Source organism: Dendrobium catenatum, unplaced genomic scaffold, assembly GCF_001605985.2.
Source record: "Dendrobium catenatum unplaced genomic scaffold, ASM160598v2 fragScaff_scaffold_923, whole genome shotgun sequence".
Lineage (NCBI taxonomy): Eukaryota > Viridiplantae > Streptophyta > Magnoliopsida > Asparagales > Orchidaceae > Dendrobium > Dendrobium catenatum.
Window position 1 is genome coordinate 1,044,822 of NW_021319385.1, and position 26,699 is coordinate 1,071,520.

The window sequence follows — 26,699 nt, forward strand, 5'->3', positions numbered from 1 at the left end:
TCTAAAAGTTTTAAAATAATATAATTTTTAGACAATTATCTCCCACAAATAGTAAAGAAAATTCATAATTTTATTTATTAATTTGAATTTAAAAAAATGGCCTTACAATCAAAATTTGTTCGAGCGGCGGCGTTGCTCCTTGGACCCCTGATAGTTACTTATTAGTTTGCTTCTCTCTAAAAATTAAGGTTGATTTTGCCCCTGAATGAGCAGATTAGTCCCTTAGAAATGCTTCATGTATATAGAAAGAAGACTTTTTTTTTACTCATTTAGATGTTTATATGGCATGCTATGTATGAGTGGAGCTTAACATACAAGATGGTGCTGATGATAAACATCTTTGAAGGATTGTTCAAAATGATTTTATTTAGTTGGTGAAAGGAGGGAGTTTTTATTTATTTATTTATTTATTTGATTGGTGTGTGTTAGAAAATATTTGAGGGGCTGCTCAAATTTTTTTTTCTTTTAATTTTATTTTATCAACTATTGCTAGGTTGTTTGACACCCAATAAAGATTGTTTGGATAAAAAAATTAAATGAGGATTTTAATTAGGGATTGTATATGAAGATGAGGATGCATAGGGAATGAGTGGCTTTACTCTTGGAGAAAGAATGCAAAAAATAGTATATATATGAATAATTTGTAGCTCTAATGGCTGATAAGATTAGAAAGAATTGATTCAGATGTTTTGGTCCTATAAAATATCAGTCTTTTAATGACCAGATTAGAAAAATAGATGTATTAATAAAAGTAGATAAAGACTTAAAAAGACTGATAGTAAAATATTAGAAATGAACTATTTTTATTAAATTTAAATAAGAATTTGATTTTTAACGAGGCATAATGAAGAAAAAAAATTCATATAATTGATCCGAAATGATGGGATAAAAGTTTGATGTTGTTCAATAATAATTAATTAAATTTAAATGAATTATATTGATAAATGATTTTTATTGTTCTTAACTGATTTATTATTATATTACCATTACACTAAGTTTGTGAAAAACCTCCTATCAATTAGCATTTAAGAATTATTTAAATTTTATTTAACCAAATTTAATTTTAAAACAATAGATTAAATTATGCATTAAAGTAAAAAATAAAGCTATTATAATCATATAATAATTCAACAACTTTTTAAAAATAACTTATACATTGTTATCTTTTATCTTATAATAAGACTGAAAACCCATAAAATTAACGAAAGAATAAAAATAATTTTTAAATTAACACATTACAACAACATCAAGCCTTTATCCCACTACGTGGGGTCGGCTACATGAATCCTTTTTCTCCATTGTGTCCTATTAAAAGTCAAATTCTCGTTTAAATCTAATAAAGAAAGGTCATTCCTAATATTTTCTAAATTAACACATTCAATCTTCAAAATCTCAAAAAATATTATAGCAATAAGATTTGTAAATCTTACTAAATAATATATTTTTCATACATAACAATCATGAAAATTAAACAAATTAACTACAGGAACATCCTTTATCCTTCTACAAATTTCTTCCTCATGAATTATTATATGCAAATGAAAGTGGCCAAATAAACCAAAGCCCAGAAGCCATAAAAAACTAGCTTTCATGAATTGAAGATATTGAACAAGCTGGCCAAACACAAAAATAATTAGAAATGTTACTATCCTTTATCAGAAACGCCATTACAGATACATAACCAGCTAACAAGCTTCCCTCTGTAGCGTTCTTGATAACGAATGGTTGATGCTACGAAGCAACTGCGAAGTTATCTAATTTATCAATTCCTTTTTTTTTTTTTTTTTTTTTCACATGGAGTGTTAGAGCCATGTATCTAATTTATCAATTCCTTGGATATCAGTTATTCTCAGTTTCGTTAATTCCTGAAAAAAAGGGAGTTTGTTGTTTCAGACAGTCAAATGAGAGCATATGCACTTAGGCTTCAATTGGGATTGCTTTCTTACTGATTCTTAAAGCAATAAGAAAGCCGTCCCAAATGAAGCTTCGTTTGGGAAGGCTTTCTTACTGCATCTTAAAGCTGCTTTCAAGTGCAAAAATTTAAATTTTTTAACTAAAAAGCCGCTTTAAGAAGCATGAAGAAAGCCGTCCCAGGCTTCATTTGAGATGGCTTTCTTACTGCTCTTAAAGCAGCTTTCTGATACAATTTTAAATTTTATACTAAAAAACTGCTTTAAGAATCATTAAAAAAGTCGTCCCAGAAACCTTACTATAAGAAAGATAGCTTATGAGTTACCTGGCGATGACCCTTAGTTCGGCGGTAGTTTTTTCTTCTTTTCTTCTTGAAGATGATTACCTTCGCATCTAAAGCCTGGAAAGCAAATCTCACAGTTAAAACAGTTTAAGGTCAGAAAATTTAAAGGATTATGAGGCTTCAATCTATTTATTATCATTCATGTCTGTGAAGGTGTCATGCTGAAGCTAAAAATTTTGTTTAATAAATAAATCAGTATGGTTAAAGAGCACAAGTAAACAGTAGAATTTAACTGAATGGACATATGAAGCCAAGGTATAAATTGCTTGTTTTCGAAAAGTTGAATAAATCAAAGGGGATTTTACATCCATACCACAAAATTTTTTGTATTTGAATCTCTATCATCTAAGACTTCGTTTGAGACGGCTTTTTTACTGCTTCTTGAAACAACTTTTTAGTACAAAATTTTAATTTTTTAATTAAAAAGCTGCTTCAAGAAGCAGTAAAAAACCTGTCCCAAACAAAGCCTATGGACGGCTTTCTTATTGCTTCTTAAAATGACTTTTTTAGTACAAAAGAAAACTGCTTTAAGAGGCAGTAAGAAAATCCTCCCAAACGAAGCCCAAGTCTTTATATTTACTAATATAACACTTCAGTGTATATATCACATCCAAATATAGGTAAAAAATATATTTTATTTTAAATAAGTAAATATTAATGATATTTTTATATGATTTAGAGAATTGAGTGTTATATAAATAAATATAAAAATTTAGTGTAATATATGTAAATACCCAAGAATTTTGTGGTATCTATGTCAATCCTACTCAATTAAACTATCCTATGCTATATGTTAAAATATATATATATATATATATATCCTAAGCTTTATGTCACTGGTGTAGAGAGGGAAAAAAAATAAAGTCTTACATGCTCTTCAACAACGGCATGTACAGCAGCTTCAGTTAATATAGGCCTACCAATGATAGTCTCGGTTCTTGAGCCCATCATGAGAACCTTGTTCAGAATCAGCTGCACAAAAAAAAAAAAAAAAAAAAAAAAAAAAAAAAAAATCGATCACTTGATAATATCAAATGTAATTAATAAAACTAAATACAGACCAGAGATACTCTTGAAATGGAATTATATAGCTGCCAGTACATGTTAATGTTAGGCCGGTTCAAGCTGAACCGGCCCTTGCAGGACCGGTTCTATGCTATAGGAGACGGATCCCTTTTGGGGGAAAATTGCCCCCCAAGCCTAGGGGCCCACTGGGCAGTCCAATGCGGAAAGAAGGGGCGGTTAGGAGAGGAAAGAAAAATTTGAATTCATAATTTAAAATTAGGGAAGTCTGTATTAAATAGGAATTGTCTATAGTTAGGGTTATGCTTGATTATTGTGTTCTCTTGGAGTTTCTTCTTGGTGTCCTGGGCTCTAGAATTCATCTAGAGATTTTGGAGAAAACGATCCTCCTTTCGAATTGAGGTTTAATTGTATCTTTGCTTTGTTTTCCTTCCATTAATTTGATTCCTATAATAAAATCTACTATTTTGGTTGCTTTCATTGGAATTGTTGAGTATATTTTGATGTTGTTATCAATCTTGTTAGGGTTTACTTGAAATATTCAAGTATTTCCTATATAAGTTAATTCCATGTTTCATGCAATTGCATGAACATCTATCATTAAAAAATATTGAGATTAATGCATCCCTTATAAGATACACTTCCATCATTATGTCCAAAAGGATGCCCAAAAGAATAAAGCATATTTCAGTAATCATTTTTGATTAAAAAATGCAATGAAGGCAGCTTTGTGAAGATCACAATGTATATATATATATATATATAATCATTTTTACTTAAAAAAACGCAATGAAAGCAGTTTTGAGAAGATCACAATAGTATATATACATACAAATCTACATAAAATACAACCTCATTTCAACATATTACTACCATACAAAATACAAAGGTTCATTATAAAATAAGCTTTTTTAGGTAGTAGTCATTGGTGTAGTCATTGCAGTGTAGAGCAGCTGCCATAATAATGAACAAAAATGAATCCGAAAGAGCCAAACATTCAAACCGGGAAACAAAGTAGTGAAGTACTTGTATCAACCTTGTTGCCTTGATATTTCTTAGCCATGATAGCATACATGTGTTCCAACCAAAAGAAAAATAATACTAACAATTGCAGCCAATGCAGACCTAGTCCTTCCTATGTAATGAAGTTTAAAATAACAATAAAACAGCATAAAGAACAAGTAATAGCAGACTGATACGTGGATCAAATAACTACAATTCATAGTGAGAGCTAAAAAAATTTGAAATACATTTGCACCACTAGAAATAGGAGGCTAGCCAAGTAGCATCTAGGAAAAAACATCACAATTCAAAGGATCAGAGGAGAGTTAGTTAGAGCCATTTACATAAAATGTTGAAGTGTTACAGATGCTTTGAAGAATTTTTGGGAGCAGTAAAGAGAGAACCAGAGTAGAAAGCTATGGTATTGAAACATACACTGCTGTGGTGAAAGAGAAATGTATGAAGCAATAAAAAGTAAATGGAGCAATAGGTGACTTAGACTTTGTTTGGGACGACTTTCTTACTGCTTCTTAAAGCAGCTTTCTAGTACATAAATTTTAATTTTTATACTAAAATGCTGCTTTAAGAAACAATAAAAAAACTGTCCCAAACGAAACCTTAATCACCAGAACAACAAACAGTATAGAATAACCTCTCATCCATTGTCATATTCCTTAGGCTTAACTGATGATGAAATTTTCAAAAGAATCAACAAGAGCACCAGTGGTGTTTAAATAGGCTGTGAGAGGGAAGAAAGAAAATATTACTCATCTGGTTTAGTTTCACTGTTATGCTTTAATAGAACTTCGTTGACTTATATAAAGAAAGTGACATAGCTATTACATTTGAGTTTAGCGAAATCTGCCTAAAGCTAGCCCAATAGAAATAAACAACACTAATGCATTTCTAAAAAAAAGAAAAAAACAATTCTGAGTACCTGAAGCACAAGACCGGAAACATAACATGCTCTTTACCTGTTTCCTAACCTCATCTTCCTCTACATTCCTCCTAAATCTTCACCTCAACTCTCCAATCCCAAATACTTCAACTGAATTCACATTAAAGTGGTCAGTATATAACATACTAAAACAAACAGACAGCATTCTTCTGTAAATATCAAATTTTATGAACAAAAAAGAAGTAAGGCAGTACATAAGAAATTCTACTGTTAGTGCATTTCAGAATTCAGGGGCCATTGATGGATCTTCTCACATACAATCCGAAACAACAGGACAGAAACATACCTTACGATTCATCATTACAAAACAAGGTTAAACCAAAATAACGGATATTTAAATAAAACTTCAAGCCAAAATCACAACCTTGTCATTAACCTCGCAGTACTTCAGTCTTTCGGTAAAGATGGAGTCACCATTACTAACTTTGAACTGGTGCGAACCAATCTGTAACCAAAATAAAAAGATTAAACTCGAAAGAAACGAAATCTGACAAGGAGAGAGGAAAAAAAAAAAAACGATGTTTACCTGAACAACAGCAAAGATCGGCTCGTACGGCTTGAAGGGGTTTTCGGATGAGATGAGTGGCCCAATTACCGAGTACCCGATCGAAGCCGCCTCCTTCACCTTTTCAGCCTCCGACTTACCACTCCTAGCCACAAGCTTCGGACCCATCTCGCTTCCATCCTCTTCATCACAGCTATCCTCTACTTCGCTTTCATCACTTCCATCTTCCTCTTCGTCATCTTCACTTCCAGAGTAACCAGTAGTCCGAGATGAGAAGCACCGAAGGGAGTCAATGGACGCCAATGCAGCGATGTTGTTCGAAGGTGGGGATTGAGCAAAAGGAACAAGTTTTGATCGGAGAGTGAGAGTTCCAAACATTTGAAAGTAAGATATAGGGTGATTTAAGGATCGGAGATGGCGAGCTGCAGCTCCAAGATATATAGGTTTTATATTTAAATAGTTCGCCTATCTTTTTAAAATGACCCCATGAATATTATCCCATTTGGCTCCATCATTTTTTAATATTAAAATTTTTTTGTTATCTTATTTTAATTTTTTCAAATAGGATAATTTCAATTTCTTACTCTTAAGAAATTTTAAAAACTTGACTTTATAAATACCCCTTAGGTCGAGGGGATAGGCATAATTATCTTATGTATGCTTCAATTCTTTCTTGCAAAAGATGAAAAAAATTGTCAAATAGGAGTTTAAAAATAATTGAAGGTAATAAAAGTTTGGTTCTCTTACATAGGTTCTAATTCTCTTCGCTAAAGACATGAAAAATTATCTAGTAAGAGTTAAAAATCATTGGAGGCGATTGATGTGCAACTCTCGTATGCAAGTTCCAGTTCTTCTCTATTAAAGGTGAGAAAAAAAATTGCATGACAAAAGTTGAAAGAGGCGTTGACAGAAGGCTTGAATTTGGATTTGTTCAAGGACATGTAATTTGTACTTTAATATCAATGATACAAGCACCAACAATGGCCTTAATTCTCCATGAACCATTTGAGTTGTGATGCATGAGGAAAAACTCTCTCGAAAACTATAATAAACATCATGGGAGGAGAGACCACCGTAGATCTTACATTAGGTATCCACGTTGGCCTATTCAAGCATCGAAGTTCGCCTAGATGCCATTGGAATCATTTGAGATGAGATATATGCAGTTAAGGCATATATTGCATCATTACTCCAAACATCATTAAGGAAGAGACTATTAGTTAGAAGTTGATGTGGGAGTTTTGGCGGTAGAAAACTTCATAATCTCTTATAATGTTTGTAATGTGTGCCATAATATTATCCATATAACATGGTTATGTATATAGCCTTGACATACAAATTCTTATTTGTATAACATGTGAATGTATGCTTCTTCATATAATATATATGCTTAAATGATGTTTACAATCAAGTGGTTGCAATTAATAATGATAACTTATGATATCTCAATTTTTTTATAATAGTGATTCAACATTTTAAGAATTTGCTCCCCAAAGGAGACTAAACCTTTCTGAATGCCTACATCTCTTTTCTTCGATATATAAGCATGATTGATTTCTCTATCATGATAATGACAATAATTATCAGTAAAGTAAATTTAATCAAGCTATTTATATGTGCTTAAGAGGGTCATGAAAAATTCTTTTAAAAATCACATCTTTCTTAAGTTATTATTATAAGGTGGCACTCCAATCTTAATTTTCTATAGAATAGTGATCAAATGTTTTGAAAATGTGTTCGCCATAGTAGACTAGCCTTTCTAAATGTTTGCTTCTCTTTTCTTTTATGTATGAGCATGATTGACATTCTATCATGATAGCGACAAGCTTTATCAATAAAAATATTTTTAACTAAGCTATTTATCTATGCTGAAGAGGGGCACGAAGAATTCTTTTAAAAACTATAACTTCCTTAGGTTGTTATTAATAGGTGTGACTCCAAGTCTCAAATTTTTATATAATAGTGATCTAATATTTTAAGAACTTGTTCCATTGAGGAGACTAAGTCTTTATGAATGCATGTTTCTCTTCTCTTCTATGTATATGCATGATTGGTGTTCTATCATGATAATGGCAGGCTTTATCAATGAAGTAATTCTAACGAAACAATTTATTTGTGCTAAAGAGGGACATTGAGAAATATTTTAGAAATTACAACTTTCTTAGGCTATTATTAAAATGTGTCACTCTAAATCTTAGCATATAACAAAATATATTAAGATAAATCCAACAAGGACATTTGACCTATTCGAGATTATTTGTTACAATATTACTTAATAATGTTAAACTACTTGGAAGAGATTGAAAGAAATCCACTAATAATATTTGACCTATTCAAGATTGTTTATCATAGCATTGCTTAATGATTTTAATATGTGTGGAAAAGATTAAGAGAAATCCACCAAGATTATTTGCTCTATCTAAGTTTGTTTGCCAAAATATTACTTAATAATATTAACATATGTAGAAGAGTTCAAGAAAAATCCATTAATGATATTTGACCAATCCAATATTATTTTTTCAAGCAATGCTCGATATCATTAACCTTTGTGAAAGAGGTCAAACTGAATCCCTTACACCTTAATTATGAGGAAGTAAATATTGCGTGTCCCAAATCGAATGAAAGATTGGCTTGTCTTTAGATTGTTATTGCCCTTTTCAAGGTCATGATTGTGACCTTGTCTAATGAGATTGTGTGTAGAGTTTAAAATTCACTAGTCTTTTAAAAAAAATTCTCATGTTTATGAGAATCTTTAAGAAAGATGATTGATAGTAAGATTTCCTTAGATGAATATAAAAAAAAGATAGAAATTAGGATTTGCTTGGCTATAACCTTGCCTGAGATTTTAATGTAAATATCCCTTCAAGATTGCATTCAAGATTGTCCCCCACTCCTAACCTACTTTACATAAAATTGATATAGAAATAGATGATGGAATGGAGGAGTATTCTAATTACAACCATGTATAAAATGTTGCCCTAATTAGTCTTGGCTTATTCATTTCAAAGCTGATGGAATAACCTTTCAAGGTGCCAAAATTGTTACGAGTCAGAACATTCATGGTGCCCAAAATGTTGAGAAATTACCTTATTAAAACTATGCCCAATATGTTGAAGTTAACGACCTTTCAAGGTTGTAACAAAAAATACTTTCCAGCTAAGAGTCATTTCCCATAGATAATGTCAAAATTGTTATGAGTTTGAACATTCACTCTGATAAAGTTAGGAGTTTAAAGTCTTAGCATTTTAAAGAGACCTAACACATATATAGATAAATTAGTTTTAATAGAAACCCATGTTTTATATGAAAAAAAAAAAAAAACATGGGACTTGGCTGAATCGTAATGATTTAGCTAGCATTTTTAATTATTATAAATAATGCACTTTCTCGTGATTGATACCAAGGGTAGCCTTGGTGGATAATATAATAGAGATAGATTGTACATTATGAACTTTATGATGAAAGCTAGAAGAGCTCTAAGAAATACAACTCATATGTAATAGATTGTTTATCTGATCTTTATCCTTTGATCAGAAAGATCATAAACCATGAATTCTATCAAAAAAAAACTTGATTTTAATTTTGAGAGTTATAGCCGATGTCGAAGGAATATGTCATCCTAATAGGTAATGATATGCGTTGACATTATTACAGACATTAGGTGATGAAGTCAGTCGACATCATTGTAGGAAGTTGATTGTTACAGGATTTTAGGTTGGAGGATAGTAGTTGAAGGGGACGATGGTGGGAATAATATAGTTGGATGAAGGTAGCTAAAGGACTGTACATAGGTGAAGGTGGTAAGGGAACTGTAGCTGGGCGATAATATTTGAGAGATCATAAGAGGGCGATGGTGATCATAAGAGTACTATAGTTAGGCAACGATGGTTGCAAGAAGTAGTTAGGCGATGGAGGTTATATATCATAGTTCAGACACTAAAGTTTGAGGATCTTAGTAAGAGTGAGGGTGATCAGTGGACTATAATGTAATACCTACATAAATAATGCATTATTTTACCTGCTCTGATCCACTTTGTAAAGAGGTAACTTACTAAATTTCTATAATTGAACTCCTTTGCATGTGTATGGAAATGTTTTGTATGTATGTAAATGTCTAAATCTATTTTGAAGCAGATCATAAGGGTCTGTATGCATGATTTGGAAATCTTTTTTTTTTTTTTTTTTTGATAGGGTATCGTGACATCGTGATTGACATTGTTGTAGCTTTAAGTTGTGTAGCTTTTGGCCAAATTAATTCGGGTGTTGCAGCGTTGGGTGCGGAGATGTGGCACAATGCCTCCCTATGGGGAGCACTACGACGTACAAGATTGGGCGCCGCGGCGTCATGCTCGTTCTTTTTAAATATCTATTTTTAGTATTTTAAAAACCCATTTGCTCATTTTAAGGCATTTGGTTAGAGAGAGATGAGGATTCCAGTTGGGTTTGGGAGACTTCAGCCCATTTTTTATTCTCGATTCATTTTTTAAAATTGTTTGTATCAAGGTAGGTTATATTTCACCTATCTTAATATTAAAAAATATAAAAATTATGGGATTTTCTGATCAAAATTATAATTTGGTTTTAAAAAATACAGTTATCTCGGAATTTGTAAATTTCAACCACGTAACTTTCGATATATTGTTAGCATGTTATTCTAGCTATTTTGAGAATTTATTTGAGATTTTTTATCATGTGATTTTGAAAACTAGTAATTTTTATCAATTCAAAATTTCATTTTGATGCCTAAAAAAATATATTTTAGTTTAGTAAAGCTTCAGAATTTTGTTATGCACAATCTCTAATAATTTGATTATTTTATGAAAATATGAATATCTTCTTAGTAGAGTTTTTTGTTGCCTACTATTAAAGCATTTTAACGAGTTTTGAATTTAGCTTAATTATACTTTACTTACCATTATGCATTGAAGTATGTATATATTGATTGAAATGTGAAATTATGTTGGCGGAGTAGGAAGTCTGTTAATGGATAAAAGAAATTCTATTAATTATTGCGTTAGAAATTCTGAAGCATAAGGGTTATTCTGATATTCCCTAAAAAGGGATTCTGTTGGTGGAGAGTAGGGATTCTATTGGTGGTGAGAAGGGATTCTGTTGTTTATTTATATATAATAACAATTGAGGTTTGAGAGCCATTTTAATAATTATTATAAAATATTTGTTTATAATTCAATCAGTCTTAGTACATTTTTAGTAGTAATTTAAATGCTTATTAAAATTTTAGCATTAATATTTATTTTAGTTTCAAGTTTTCATATAATATTTCAGTTTATTATCACAGTATTTTTATTTTTTTTGTTGAAATTATTGATTCATGTTTTAGGCTATGTAACCTACTGAGCTGTGTCAGCTCACTCATATTTTTCTTTTCTTTTTAGGCTAGGAAAATGATAAGGACTAAGCTGAGTAATTTTAATATCAAGCTCTGATTTGTGCTATAGATATGCTTTTGGTTAGTCTTCATTTGCTTGCTTGAATTTTACTTTTGCAGTACTTTTTTGTTACCAAGCATTATTCTAGATAGACTATTTAACACTCTAAAACCCAATGCCTAGGCACTTAAATAGTAAAATTTTAGAATTTTTACTAGAAAGTACCCCAAACTGCTATGACTCATTCAATAATACATGCATACCTTTTTCATACATAAAAATACTTTCAAACACATGCAAATAGGTTCAGAACATAAACTTTTAAATATTTATCTTTTAAAATTACATCTTATATTTTTTTGGATTAATACACGCTGTTGTAGATAGATATCAAATTATACATATATTTTTGTTTTGAGATTTATTAGTCTTTTGCTTTATATTATATTCAGTAGTTATTATGTATTGTATATAAATTGAGAGTTTAGTTTCTCATGACTTTTTTAACTAGATCTTGGTGTCCGTTTCTGCTTCTTGTCACAACTAGACACGATATAACTTGGGAGATTGAGCCAGGTTATATCGGGTCAGGACGTGACAAGCTTTTTGTTATCACAGTGTCGGTTAGAGAAGCAAATCGTAACAGAGCGATAAGATTTAATTTGTAGAAGAGTGAGATGGTTCTGTGTAGTTTAGGATGTTCATTTTATTTATTTTGTTTATGCACATGTCTCATATAGCTGTGCTCAGTCTTTCTAAGATGGATTAGCCATATTAACATATAACTAATAATCAGAGCACTAGTTAGGCAGCTCAGATTTAGGGTACAACTCCTGTGATCAATTCCGATATAATTTCTCATATTACAAGTCTAGTATCACAACTAGTAGGTGAGGCTCATATGTAGGTTTATGGTGCCGAATCTGATGACATGAAATTGTATTTATAAATTTTTATGAGGTTATAGCCTCCTATATTTCCAAGTGTTATCGAGCTTAGGGAAGTCGAGGAAATGTTGATGATGATAGAAAAGATTATATATGTGATGCATTATTCTCCTGAGAGGAGAGTTGCATTAGTTGCATTTCTATTCAATGGTGAGGCGGAACGCTGGTGGCTTGGAAAGTAGAAGTCTAAGTTTCAGGGTCGTGTAAATACCCTGATTACCCTTGGCATTGGGCCAACTTATGCACTTTAAAATGCCTAAATCCATTATTCTGTCATTTAATATGTTTGATTAGTCGGCACTAGGGAGAGAAAAGGAGAGATTTTTAAAGAGATAAAGTCTATTTTGGGCGGCTTCAGATCATTTTTCAGTAGTTGGCCTAGTTCAAAAAGTTGTTTGGGTGGAGGTAGATTATATTTTGCATATCTCAATTTTCAATAATTCAAAATTTTTAAGATTTTTCTAATTGAAATTATAAATTAGTTTTACAAAAAATGCAATTTTCTTAGATTCTAGTAAATTTCATACACTTAACTTTTGATATATTATTGGTCTGATTATTTTGGTCATTTTGAGTACTTATTTGAAAATTTTCATCAATGATTTTTAAAAGCAGTAATTGATACATCAAGTGATTTTGAAAAGCAATAATTTTTATGAATTTAAAAATTTATGTTGATATATAAAAATAGCGTTTTAGTTCAGTTAAATCTTTAGAATTTTATTATATATAATTTCTGATAATTTAGTTATTTTTGAAAATGTGAATTTTTACTTAGTTGAGTTTTATATTGCCTATCGTTAAGACATCTTGATAAGTTCTGAATTTAGTTCCATTCTATTTTACTTATTGCAATGCATTGAAGTATGTGTATGTTGATTGAATGTGGAATTGTGGTTGTAAAAGGAAGGGGTTCTGGTTGCAGAGAGAAGGGATTCTATTATCTATTATGTGTTAGAAACTTTGAAGCCTAAAGGCTATATTGATATTCCCTAAAAAGGAATTTTGTTGAGGGAGAGAAGGAATTATGCTGGCGACGAGAATATATTCTTTTGTTTATTTGTATATACTGGGAATTAAGGATTGAAAGCCATTCTAATAATTACTATGAAATATGTTTATATTTGAGTCAATCTCTATACATTTTTAATAGTTATTTAAATACTTATTAAAATTCAGTATCATTATTTATTTCAAATTCAACTTTTTGTACAATACTTCAATTTATTATCTAAGGAATTTGTAGCTCTTTTGGTTGGAATTATTAGTTCTTATTTAGGCTACATTAGTCGACTGAGTCATGTTAGATTACTGCTACTTTTGTTTTCATTTTAGGCCAGGAAAAGGGTGAGGAGTAAGGTGAGTAGTTTTAATATTAGACTCTGATATGTACGATAGGTATGCTTTTGGTTGGTCTTCTTTTGCGGGCTTGGTTTTACTTTTGTAGTACTTTTCTGTCGTCAAACGCTATTTATTTTTAAGATTCGATATTCTTCTACTTTATATTATATTTAGTAGCAACTATGTGCTGCATATAAATTGAGAGTTTAGTTTTTCAGCATTTCTACAACTGGATCTTAGGGTTAGTTTCTCCTTCATCCCCTCGATCTGACATGGTATTACCCTTGAGGTTGGGTCAAGTCATATCGAGCTGGGTCATGACAATTATGTTTTGGTGCTAAATGCAAAAGGAGTCATAAGAACTTGAATTTCTAAAAAATATGATATGTACTATACATTGAGAGTCACATAGGCCTATATTATGATATTTGATTCTAATGTGAGGTATAAGGGTCGAAGAAAATTCATTACTTTAGCTATGATATATAAAGTAATTGTTTATTTACTTTAAGTGCACAATCTGTTTATTTCAGCTATTTGTAATTAATGTTATGCTCAACATAATATATTTCTTATGAATTGTTTTTACATTTAGTTAAATGGTTAGTTAATAAATCATTAAAATTCAGATCAGTGGGGGGTGTGACTTATTGAGCTATGATGGTTTACACATGTTCTACCTTTTGATTCCGATTAGGGGAAATAGATGGAGCTCGTCAAGTAGCTGAGTGTCAGAGTTAGTGGAGGTATTTTTAATAATTTTTATACAGTCATGATTTAGTCTATTTTATAAATTCTTTTTTGGCCATGATAAATGAAATGAGAAGAAATTTGTGGATGTGTTTATTTCATTTTATTTATTAAAGTTAATTAGAAGTTCTATGATTTATGTGCAAATAATAGAAGATATATGAGTAGCCTCCAAAACTTAGATCTTGGGCTAACATGTCCTAATTCAACACGGTATGACCTTTATGTCTATGAGTTATATCGGATTGGATTGTGACATATAATATGACAATAGAGGCCGGAGGATCATTGTCACGGCGACGATGGTTACAGAATCACAGTTGGATCATAATGCTCAAAGGATTGTCATCCGGTGATGAAAGGTCAAAGGATCATCAATGGGATACATTAGTAGGAGGATCTTAGTTGGCCACACACTACAAAGGTTAGATTACAATAATCACTCAATGATAGTTGGAGGATCTTATTTAGAAGACTGGTTAGAGGACTATAGTCAGACAATGATAATTGGAAGACCATATTCGAATAATGGCAATTGACTCTAGTTGGGCGACAATGGTTTGGGAATCGAAGTTGGGAAATGTTGTCGGAGGACCGAAGTCGGGCAACGATGTTCAACAAATTGAAGTTGAATGGAATGATTCAAATGTTTGATTAGAGTTAAATTGAATGATATAATAAATATCCAAATGATTTATATAATACTTAAAAATATTTTAAAAATAAAAGAGAGCAACATTAAATATAACCAATATCTTATATAATTTCAAATTTAAACACCTCGCCTATTTAAGTTACTAATAACTTCTAATTTAGCTATAATCCAAATTAAAAGATGCGAATGATGAAGACCCAGCCAAATCAAGAGATTAAAGAATTATGAATTAGGGTTTAAAAAATTAAATATTTTTATTTAATTAAAATTCTTTATTTCTATCCATTTGATTAAAAATAAGCTATGATGAATCGGTTCCTCGATTAATTACTAATAATGATCGTTGCAATTTGGAATTATGAATTAGGGTTTAAAAAATTAAATATTTTTATTTAATTAAAATTCTTTATTTCTAGTCATTTGATTAAAAATAAACTATGGTGAATTGATCAAACTAGGAACCGAGTGGTCCATCAATATCACAATTGGTTCTTCGATCAATTACTAATTATAATTGGTGCAATTTGGCTCTATGAAAAATAGTTTTGTTTATGAGTTGAATTGGTTAAGAGACTGATTCACAGTTGAACTGATCAGACTGATTAATTCGATCTGATTTTTAAAATATTGGAAAAATGAGAAGGGTTAATGTGACAAATATTAAAATAAAAGAAAATTACACTAGCCTACGATTTGGCCTTCTATTATTCTTTCAAGCATTTTGCAAATTTGTGTGTAAAATAACATAGTAAGACAAAGCTTTGTTGTTTATTATGCAAATAAAATAGAAAATGTTCTGATTAAATATTTGTAAGATTAAGAACTCGGTCAAAAGTGCAAAAGTGAATGGATGGTAATTTCAATTCAACAACATATCGTGTCAAGGCATGGAATAATTTGTAAATATTGGTTTTCCTCTGCTATAGTTAAAACATTTGCATATTTTAATATTATAATTTTAGTATTATAATTTATAGGAGATTTACAGACATATCATAATTTTTTTTTATATTTAAATAATTATTAAATTTTTATATTTACTAATATAATCTTCTTTGTATATATATATATATATATATATAGATTTAAATTGTTATATAAATAAATATAATTGATACATCATAAAAAATCGTCTTGATCCAATACGAATCTCAAGGCATATTTAAGTTAGATACTTCTGAAATTAGATGATCAAATGATATCCAAATATAGTATGCTTAAAATCAATTTGAGCGGCTCGATGAGATGAATCCAATGAGTCCAAGATCTGTCGTTTTATGTGTGAGTCGAGCTTAATGTCGAGCTTGTTCACGAACTTCAAATGATGTTGTTCGCGAACATAATGAGCTGAACGTATTAGTGTTCAAGTTTGTTTATTTAAGAATCGAGTATTTAAAATATTGTTCAAATTTGTTTGTTTAGTTAATTAAATGATCACAAATAAGCTTTAATCGAATCGAACAACACGTAGCTCGTCGAACGCTTGGTTCGCTTGCAGCCCTAATTGTCACTCTTGTGGATGCCCACAGTAAGCTTACTATTATATCTTTTCACCAAATCTCCACTCAAAACAAAAAGAGAGAGAGAAAAGACACAGCAACAGTTAATGCCAGCCAAACATCATCGGCTTGACAGAGAGTTTGGTCTCAAAAACTCTACTATTTTCCATACTTCACCATCCACCCCAACACTACACGCCCTTCGCCGTCGCCATCTTCCTCTCCGGAGCATGCGTTACCGCCTCTATATAAATGCCAACTAATGGGATATCCAATCTGGATGTAGGGGTGGACGGGCAGTAAGACATGGAGAGTGAGCAGCGCGAGCAGTTGGAGCTTAGGGCAATCCGCTCGCTAGGGCTAGGATTCGATCTCACATCCGACTTCCGGTTGAGATTTGCTAAGGGATACCCTGGAAAGCGGCTGGTGGAACTCGACGAGAAGAACACTGGTGACCTTGTCTTACCCGGCGGCTTTACTGCGCGTGGGGTATCCAGGGATATCGGATGCGATAAGGGTGATCAGATTCGATTTTGCTCGGATGTTTATGAGTTTGATCAGGTCTGTTACCACGCTTCTCCTGTCCTTGTTTCTGCTTCGTGCTATGTTTTTCAGAGCGCTCGTTCCTTCGCTGAGTAAAATGATTAGTTTTTTTTTTTTTTAAATTTGTGTAGCTTCTAGATTCTTTGGAATGCATTCGTTGGTATTGATTATTTTTCGGTAAGTGTAATGTTTGACGTTCTTGGGATCTACTGACTTACTGAGTTTTGGATTGATTGGGAAGGATAGCAGTGAATGTTATTGCACGGAAGATTTGTTTAACTTGAATTGTTTTCTTTGAGTTATATTCTTTAATCATCGTTTTGCTACTTTCCCTGGTCTTCGTTACCTATTTTCTTTTTGGCAATGCATTGATTTAAGGAAGTTAAAACTGGCATAATGGAGAAAAAAATAATTTCTCCATCTTGCTCTAAATTTGGTACTTTCACTCGCTACCCGGTCCTATCTTCTCTCCAATTCCTTGCGTATGAAAGAAGGTAAAAACCCAGTGGACCAATAAATTCTTCTAGTTTCTCACTCCTGTCCTATATCTCTCCACCTTGCTATCTATGCCTGCAATCATTGGAGATCGTCTCTCATGCATACAAATTGAAAGCGACACAAGGAATGATGTTGTTTGGTTAATTATTTGGCATTTTACTCCTTTTATTTTAAATCTCCAACCGTTTTAAATCCTGTAATCTGTTGCCAAACATCTTTTTGGATTTAACAGGATTTAAAATTTTTCATACCAAACACAATTCAGGATTTATGAGCCTAGGATTTACTAAATACGGATTTACTGGATTTAGTAAATCCTACTAAAATTAAATCCAATCTTATGCCAAACACCCCCTAAGATAGAAGACGAAAGAGAGAAAAAGAACATCAGAGGAGAAAGGAAAAATCAAGTAGAAGAAGAAGATATGAAGGTGGTGAATTTACAATCTTTCAAGCAAGTGCGAAGGTGGCTTCATCATTTTATTCGTGCAAGTAAGATCATTCTAATATTATTTATTCTTATTCTAAGACTATTTTCTTGTGTGGTTATTTCATGATTGGTATTGTTTTGGGAAAACCTAATTGCATGAATCAATAAAAATTAATTTGCATAGATCATTATTAAGTTGAAGTCTTGTAGGGACACCCTACTTCTTCATCAAACCTTGAATTGTTGACGCCATAATTAGGATTAACCGTAGCAAGGTTAAGCTCCATATTAAGTGTTTCACATAAAATCTAATTATCATTGGCTACTAATTTGGAAATCAGATTGGTTAGAAAGCTCCGTAATATGAGTTTTGGATTCCTAAGCCTTACCAACACACCAAAATATTAGACTTTGCTTACAAGTTTTGACCAGAATCAGTTCCTAAAATCAATTCTGATGAACTCCTTTTTCTAGTTTTTTTCTGTAAATTTAAAATAGTTTTTTGATTTAGATTTAAAGAACGGTTGCGCCATCCAATTTTTAGGTTTGAGTTATCATTTTTATTTATTTACGTGTGTTTAATGTTAATATCTAAACTAGCAAGGCTATCTCTTCATATTTATAATATTATTTAAATCAGTCATGTTACATCATTGTTAAACTTGAAGTTTGAAATTTTTGTTCAAGTTCTTGGTATTTTGATATGTGTTCCCTCCTCCTTTGAGAGTGGTAGTGTTGTGGAAGAAATTCGGTAATCTTTCTATTCAAACTCCATTAATCCTCTACTTTTTACTGCCCTCTTCTTCCTCTCCACAACAAAGCCAACCATCTTTTTTCCCCTTAAATTTCAATATTGTGGAGTCATTCTCCTTCCAGCATGTCTATAATTGATTGGAAAGCATCTACACCTTCTTAAACTTTATTATTTGGTATTAGAGTCAAGTATGATGTGGTGTATTGCCTATACTCTATAGATGTCTCTTATTTTGTTGGGGGGACTCTAATTGTTTGACAAAAAAATATCTATAATGGGAGAGATAAAATCTATTCTTGTAGGAAAAAAAATGGATAATGATATGAGGGTGTTCTTCTCGTAGAGGAGATTTCACAAGAGATGAGAAGAAGTATGGTTTGGTAGGACATGACACTTAAGGTTAATTAGTGAATCTAGGTTGATTAATCTCTCGAATGGATTAGGTTTGATTAATCTCTCAAAGGGCTCGATGACACCTCTAGGAGATAACTCTTGATAAATGAGATATGCCTGTGCCTTGATTTGCCCGAGTTAATATCAAAGAAAGATTATTATCTTAATATAATAGTCTATACTTTGATGCGGGTTAGTCCACAAGATAGAGGGTGAACCACCATAACCAATTTAAACAATTGTCTATCCACATAGAGAACTTATGTGATAATGTTCATTGAATCAATCGTCAAAAGTTCAAGAGAAGTATGAAAATACTCAAGTGTAATGGAGCTTAAACATGTGATGTTGATATGGTATTTATTTTAATTTAAACATGTGATGTTGATATGGATTGAAATTTATTGAGTTATGGTCTTTTAGTAATTAATAATTTTTCATTCTCCTGCTAATGGTGTTTTGAACTCCCGTTTTGATTTCTGCGAAGGAATGATCTCTTTGTTTCATTCTCCATCCCTAAGCAGATGTCTGAATTGCTCAATCAGAACTCTTTAATCCATGGAAAAGTTCCTTCAGGATATTTTAATGCTCTTTTTGGTTTAAGCGGGTCATGGTTGGATGATGCCAAGGAAATTAAACATCTTGCTTTTAATGGCTACTTCATTTCCTTATACATTTTGCATCTAAGAACTACTCCATTGGTTCTGTGTGACGAAGTGAAGATGGCAGTCCCATCCAACTGGGAACCTGCAGCATTATCAAGGTAAGGGTTATTGTTCACTATTATTTCCATTTGCTTAAAAGATGATACTTTCATATCCTTACCACACATGAAGGAATCTTAACTTTATTTTATAACTAAATGGAACTAGATGTATTAGATCCGGCCTATTAGAAAGTATTAAAAATGATTTTTTTTTTAATTATATCTAAATGTTGACTCTTAATAGGGCGCGATGGAGAAAAATGATTCATTTAACCAACCCCATGTAGTGCGATAAAGGCTTTTGATGTTGTTGTTGTTGATTGAACTAATTGACTTTGCAAGTCTTGTTGTGTTTATTGAGTGTTTGTTCAAAAGTTCACTTTAACTTTTAGCATAGCATAGAATTAACTAATTTTTTTTTTTCATCAAATGAAATGATTATCTTGAACAATCTTAGCTGAACCAATTTAAGTCTTACATATAGAATTCCTTATTTGGTATGTCTAGGTTTTATTTGGTAGCCTCTTCTAATAGCATTGATTACGAGGCAATTTGCAGAAACACACATGAAATTCAATCATATTTCGGCCGAAGAATGGTCGAACAAGGTTTGATCATATTCAAATAGAGTAGATACATCCAAAAGAGATCATAAGATGCATAACATTAGTGAAAATAATACGCAATGCATCTTGATATTGGGGAAAAAGAAGGGAGAGGGGAGTTGGGAAAAAGGTAACATGTTTTGAGATTCCAAAGATGACTTGATCAAGGTTTATAACAAAATTTCAAAGTTAAAACTATATCTGACTGAATCTGGATTTGTTTTTTTTTTTAATCTATGTAGCTGCTGAAGCCATGTCAAGTGGAGCTTTGATGATATAGTTTCACTTCTAAGGTTTAACTATAAATAGAAAAAGAACATGATCTGGACATACTCTGAGTATATAAACTGCTCTTGTGTCGAATAGATTTCTTTTTGTAACTGGGTAGAAAACTTTGGATTGTTAATACCAATATACCTGCAACTGTTCAGTACAATGAAAATCTTATGCAAACATCAGTATCCTTCGCCAACCTAATCACTCTCTTCTCATTTTGCTGGCTTGACATTGTGTTCTGTTACTACTAGGTTTATCCGTACCTATGGGACACATATAATAGTGGAACTGGGTTTTGGTGGTGAAGATGTCGTTTGTGTTAGACAGAATCATTTTTCAACCATATCACCTGCTGACCTTAAGGGGTACCTGGAGGATCTTGGAGACTGTTTATTTACAGATGAAAGGGTTGTTTCGTCGTTAAGTCAGAAAACCCAAGGAGAAAATAGCAAGGTAATTTTTTTTTATCTGGCTTTGCTATTCTCTTTTTAACTTTGTCATATTACTGATAGATTTAACCAACTAATGAAGGTGCCAGAGGTGTTCTTGAAGATGTTGCAATCACGCAACTTGATGCTGACCAGTCATTCTGAAACTTCTAGCAAAGATGTAAGCACATCCCACCTTAATTTGATGGTCAAGTTGGCAAATTTAATAATGACATTTTGGAGCAGGGACTTACCATTAATTGCTCAAAGAGGGGTGGAGATCCTTATTTATGCAGCCACTCCAACTGGCTAAAGACAGTTCCCAAAAACCCTGATGCAGTACTATTTAAGTTTGTTCCTATTACTTCTCTTCTCACAGGCATCCGGGGAAGTGGCTATCTTAGCCATGCAATCAATTTATACCTTCAGTGTAAGCCCTTTGCTTGAGAAATTAGATTGTCTTTTGCCTTGAGCATGTTCAACTTGTGGCATTCTTAATGATTTTTTTTTTATCTTATGTCATCAGATAAACCTGATCCTGATGAGTTGCAGCACTTCTTGGAGTTCCAAGTCCCTCGTCAATGGGCACCACTGTACAACGAACTAAGTCTTGGTCTTCAGCATCCTAAACAAAGAAAATCATGTCCAACTCTTCGATTTAGATTGTTTGGCCCTAAACTTCTTATTAATACAACCCAGGTACTATAATATTTCAAGCTTTTAAGGTGCTTTTTTCTTTGGGAAAGCTAGATGCTTATTCATTTCAGAGTAATGGTTTCTTACCACAAAACAATCAATCACAGACTTGTTTATCTTCATTTGTTTTACTTAGTTTAGTTGTATAACCACTATTTCAGGAAGCTTAAGTAGCCTGCTATGGTTGCTCGATCTGATTTGAGGTCGAGGGAAAGTGCATCTACTGAACATCTGAGAAATTCATAGAAACCTTAAATAGTGTAGGGAAATGTAAGAACAAATTAGAACTTTAACTCCATAATAATAAAAAAAATATTCTTACCTGGAGGTTATGCTAAAATGATACTATTGGATGTTCATCACATCGAGTGGTTCTTTTGTCAAAGCACAGTGATAGTTATGGATATGCTTGCATGTTTGTATGAGTTTAAAGCTGAATGTACTTTTGTGCATCTGTTTTTAATTATTTTTGTATTTCAGTATTCATACTTCTGCAATCATTGACAGCAGCACTAGCCTTTTAAAACCCTTTTGATAATTGTTTCATGTATATTGTATTCTTATTTTCCATCCATTGATATAAATGCCTGCATCTTGTACTAGTGCTTGTTTAGAATCTTTGATAAGTCCACCAATTTACCTCATGATTCTTCTGCGATTCAAACTCATGTTATATATATATATATAGAGAGAGAGAGAGAGAGAGAGAGAGAGAGAGAGAGAGAGAGAGAGATTCGTTGTTTTATCTATAGCTTATTTCTTGTTTTTCTTCAGTTTATTTACATAATAAAAACGCAGCAAAGGTTTGTTTCATAATTTCTGAGATAAATATGGTAATTGTCCGTTGCAAAGTACTCTAGGGGAGAATTTCAAAATGAACCAATCAGCTTCAACTTCTAGTTGTTTCCTTAACTATATACCTTTTGGCCTTTATGCTCTCATCATTTTATGCCATTGGAAAATTTCATCTTGTTTCAAAATGTTGTGCATGACTTGCTGTTGTAGTTCTTAATTCTCCTCTAGAAATTGTCATTGATGCTTAGAAATAAAATGGCTAGAGTGCGGGCCTAGTACAGTGAATAAGGCTTTGTTTGGGCAAATTATTGGGTCAGGTGACCGGAGGCAAAAGATAAGTTCGGACATCCAATAAAAATTTGACGCGTCACCTTGCGCTTTAGTTGCGCTTTTTGACTTGCGCTTTAGTTGCGCTTTAGTTGCGCTTTTTGACTTGCGCTTTAGTTGCGCTATTTTTAAAATAATATTTTATTAATATCCGGATCTATCTCTGCATTCGGTCACCTGACCCAATAATTTGCCCTTCGTTTGGGACTGCTTTCTTTCTGCTTTTTAATATAAAAATTAAAATTTTTATACTAAGAAGCTACTTTAGAAAGCAATAAAAAAGCCATCCCAAACGAAGCCTAAGTTATCTCAATTGTAATCCAGAGGTCCTATGTGCCTTGCAGAAACAATCTTTCTCCAAGCGTTGCGTTTAAACTTTGTAGATCAACCTCTTCTCAGCTCCTTCATTAGGAGTACCATGCACTATATACGCTTAGAAATATGATGGTTGGCTTTTAAGGGTGGAAGCTAACTTACACGCATAATTGAAGGCTATTATCTAGAAAATTATTACGTGCGGCGTCTGGATTAGTTCGGAGGCGAATCCGGACGAGCCACCTCACCCGGGCCCCAATACATCCGTGCGTGACTCGTCCGGATTCGACTCCAGATGGTCCAGACACCGCACATAATAATCTCTCATCATCTTGATCTTCTATGTCATCCCGACATCTCTTTTGCAAATTTGTCCATTCCTCCCAAGCATCTTGTCTTCCCTATTCTAACACATGAATTTATTCATCAATGATCATATTCTCATCTTTCTTTTAAAGGTCTCCAGTAATTACCATCCGGCAGTTGGACTGCGGCTGTACCTAGAAGGTCCAAAATCCAACCAGCTCGCTATACACATCCAGCACCTTTCAAGCCTCCCAAGCATGTTTGCATCAGCTACTCCCTCCACATTTTCCATGTGGCAATCATCGGAAGACTCCGGCAACCAATTTTTTGAGCCCATTCGATGGAAGAGCTGCTCCCATATTTGCACGGCGGCAGTGAAGCACAATACTAAATGGTTCGACATTGTTTCCGATGGCGTCTTCATCGTCACTGGTGCGCAGCTTGTGACGACGGGAAGATGGCTGAAGAAACGCCTTCATCTTCGCCTTCTCTTCTCGCACATCCCCAACTGCTCCGTCCAGAAAACTGAATGGACTCGAGCTCCATCGCATTCAAAGGGAAGCTTCTTCACAAGCTTCAGTACAGTATTGACCTCGACCTTCACTCACCATGAAAGCCATTGCCTTCACAGGCAAAAATCTGCAACATTAGATTCGGCTGTATTTGATAATGGCGGACCCCCTGTGCCTGTACATTCACAGAAACTCTTGAGATATGTGGACATGACGGAGATTGTGAGGGGGGCGAACAATGTACCGGGACATTGGCTGGTTACTGGAGCAAAGCTTGTGAAGGAGGGGGGGAAGATAGGCTTGCATGTGAAGTTTGCGCTATTGAATTACTTTGAACAGGATGGAATGATTTTGTGAAATAGAAGGGTCTCCATTATTTTTTTTTTATAGAGATGGCGTGTTGTGTGGGAAACAGGGAAACTTGTATTTGTTTCGAAAATATAGGATATTTTTAGCATTCATGTAAAATAATTATTATTGTTTATAGCAATTGTATAGAACTGAAGAGTGGGAGTTTGGCATAACATGATAGTCTTTCTTGAATTTAGGAGAGAAGCTTTATGATTTCACTGTTTAGTGTTTAAAAAAATTGCTTGAAAGATGCTGTTTTCATTATTTTTAAAGTTGTTTTAAAAAAAATTATTATTATTATTATTTTTTTTGAAAATATGATTGACAAAGGAGCTTTATAAAGTAACAATAAAGAAGCAAAAAAAAAAAAAAAAAAAAAAAAAAAAAAAAAAAAAAAAAAAAAAAACTAGAACGGCCTCAAATGATGCTTAAGATAGAGATTTTGGTTTCGTTTGAGATGACTTTTTTACTGATTCTTGAAGTAATTTTCTAGTACAATAATTTTAATTTTAATATTAGAAAGTTATTTCAAGAAACAGTAAAAAAAGTCATCCTAGACTAAGTTTTTGTTTTGGACAATTTATTTATTGTAAAGTTGTTATAGGCAATTAAATTTTTAAAGCTTTTATAAAAAGAGTAAAATTTTTTGAAAAAATAGAAATTATGTTCATAGCAAAGTAATAAGGTAAGTTTCCCAAACAAGCCTTCAGTTGTTTCAATCATTTCCATTGTTTTGAATATTTCTACCTTATATCATTTTCGGCCAAATCCATAAGGATCATAAATATCCACTGATTTCATATAAATTTTGTCTTAAACTGTTCTAAAAAATATCAGAAACGATTCAAATTTGGCCCCAATAAAAGATTTGATGGCTTTATTGTGCGTTGTTTGGAATCGAATGGCTGAAAATGGGGCAATAATTATGAATAATCTGTAGCTCTTCATTGGATATTTTTTAGTCCAAACTATGTTCCATTTTTACGGGAAAAACCAATGAAATAAATCTAGAAAATTATTGTTGAACCAAACAACGCTGCAACAACATCAAGTCTTTTTCCTACTACGTGGTGTTGGCTACATAAATCTTTTTTTTTTTCGATTGTGTCATGTTAAGAGTCAAAATCTCGTTTAAACCTAATAAAAAAGTCATTTCTAATATTTCATAACCCAAGTCTTTTTAGGTCTACTTCTATCTTTTTAATACATGTCAAATTTAATGCATTTACTCTCCTGATCGGGTCATCGGAGAGCCGGCATTTTATGTAACCAAATCATCTAAGACGATTCTTTCTAATCTTATCTGCCACTAGAGCTATCCAACTATTTCACATAAATACTCATTTTGCATTTTGTATCTAACAGTTGTGAAATTATTCTATGTGAATACGGACGTTGTCCGAAGGCGAATTAGAGCTCATCACGTCACCTATTTATTGTGTACCGCGGCTATGTACCGGATGACGTGGCTCGTTCTGATTTACCTCAGAACGGTCTGGTATCCGCACAGAATAACTTATCCTAACTGTGAAGCCACTCATCCACCTGAGCATTCTCATCTATGCAACATTTGACTTTATGCTTCTCTTTTAAGATTAATTATTCTATGCGGACACCGAGCTTCGTCCGTAGTCCAACCAAAATGCGCCACGCCACCTGTGCACTGGGTATCACGGCTTGATAATGTTAACGTGACGCATTCTGATTGATCATTTGCACCATAAAATATTATAGATCTCATCATATCTTATAAAATTGTTCTTTAAATTTGAGGGGTGCTTTTCTATCACACAATAGGGCGATGCATTCACGTGGGATCAATGGTTAGTATGTCACAATAGCACGTGTGAGTCAGCTGATTTCTGCCACTCAAAATCAGGCGGTGTTCAATCAGCATTTAATTCCCTGATCGTGTCTAATGTCTATCGCTCTTTAAGATGAAGCAGCTTAGTTGTTCTCAGCTATTTGGATTTGCATTCAGCGGGCCTGCCTGAAGGTTCTGACGTTTTTCAAATTCTCAATAATTTAGATAATAAAAATATTAAAATTCAGAAAAAAAATTATTTGCATCAAATTTAAATTTCAACACTAAACTTTTTGAAATTAAAAAATAAAAATTTAACACTAACTATTTTTTTTTTTTAATTTCTCAATTAAAAACTTCTATAAATTTTTTAATATGGGCAAGCGCTATGAATATAATGATTTATGATTTGTTAATAAAGTAAAAAAAAATCATTTTTCTTATAAATTTAAAGATAAAATGAAAGTTTTAGAGATTATTTTAATAAAATATTTTAAGAAATTCTTTTATGTGTCATGGGTTCTTGCTTAAGGGTGAGTATTAGATAGGGTTATATACTATTTAATGATTTGTAAAATTAATTCGATGAAGATAGTACAGTTCATGAGGTGAATCCAACAAGATTAAAATCAGAGG

General features: G+C 32.4%; 2 protein-coding genes across 3 annotated transcripts; one reads left to right on the top strand and one right to left on the bottom strand.

The window, feature by feature from the left end:
* Positions 1-1,458: 1,458 nt before the first annotated feature.
* LOC110108561 (50S ribosomal protein L21, mitochondrial) lies at positions 1,459-6,173 on the bottom strand. Its single transcript, XM_020839245.2, has 6 exons — positions 5,764-6,173; positions 5,602-5,682; positions 3,125-3,226; positions 2,237-2,311; positions 1,817-1,865; positions 1,459-1,754 (listed from the first exon to the last, which is right to left on the bottom strand). The coding sequence occupies exons 1-6, from the start codon at positions 6,118-6,120 to the stop codon at positions 1,732-1,734; spliced, it is 687 nt and encodes a 228-aa protein (XP_020694904.1). The 5' UTR covers positions 6,121-6,173; the 3' UTR covers positions 1,459-1,731.
* A 10,212-nt stretch (positions 6,174-16,385) lies between these two features.
* LOC110108582 (MACPF domain-containing protein At4g24290) lies at positions 16,386-24,473 on the top strand. 2 transcript variants are annotated; one of them, XM_020839275.2, is made up of 7 exons: positions 16,386-16,885; positions 19,467-19,705; positions 20,781-20,982; positions 21,061-21,138; positions 21,204-21,387; positions 21,484-21,656; positions 23,549-24,473. In XM_020839275.2, the coding sequence occupies exons 1-7, from the start codon at positions 16,631-16,633 to the stop codon at positions 24,263-24,265; spliced, it is 1,848 nt and encodes a 615-aa protein (XP_020694934.1). In that variant the 5' UTR covers positions 16,386-16,630; the 3' UTR covers positions 24,266-24,473. The 2 variants fall into 2 exon arrangements, with proteins under 2 accessions (XP_020694934.1, XP_028553237.1); XM_028697404.1 differs by having other exon boundaries at positions 16,718-16,885; positions 19,430-19,705.
* Positions 24,474-26,699: the final 2,226 nt, after the last annotated feature.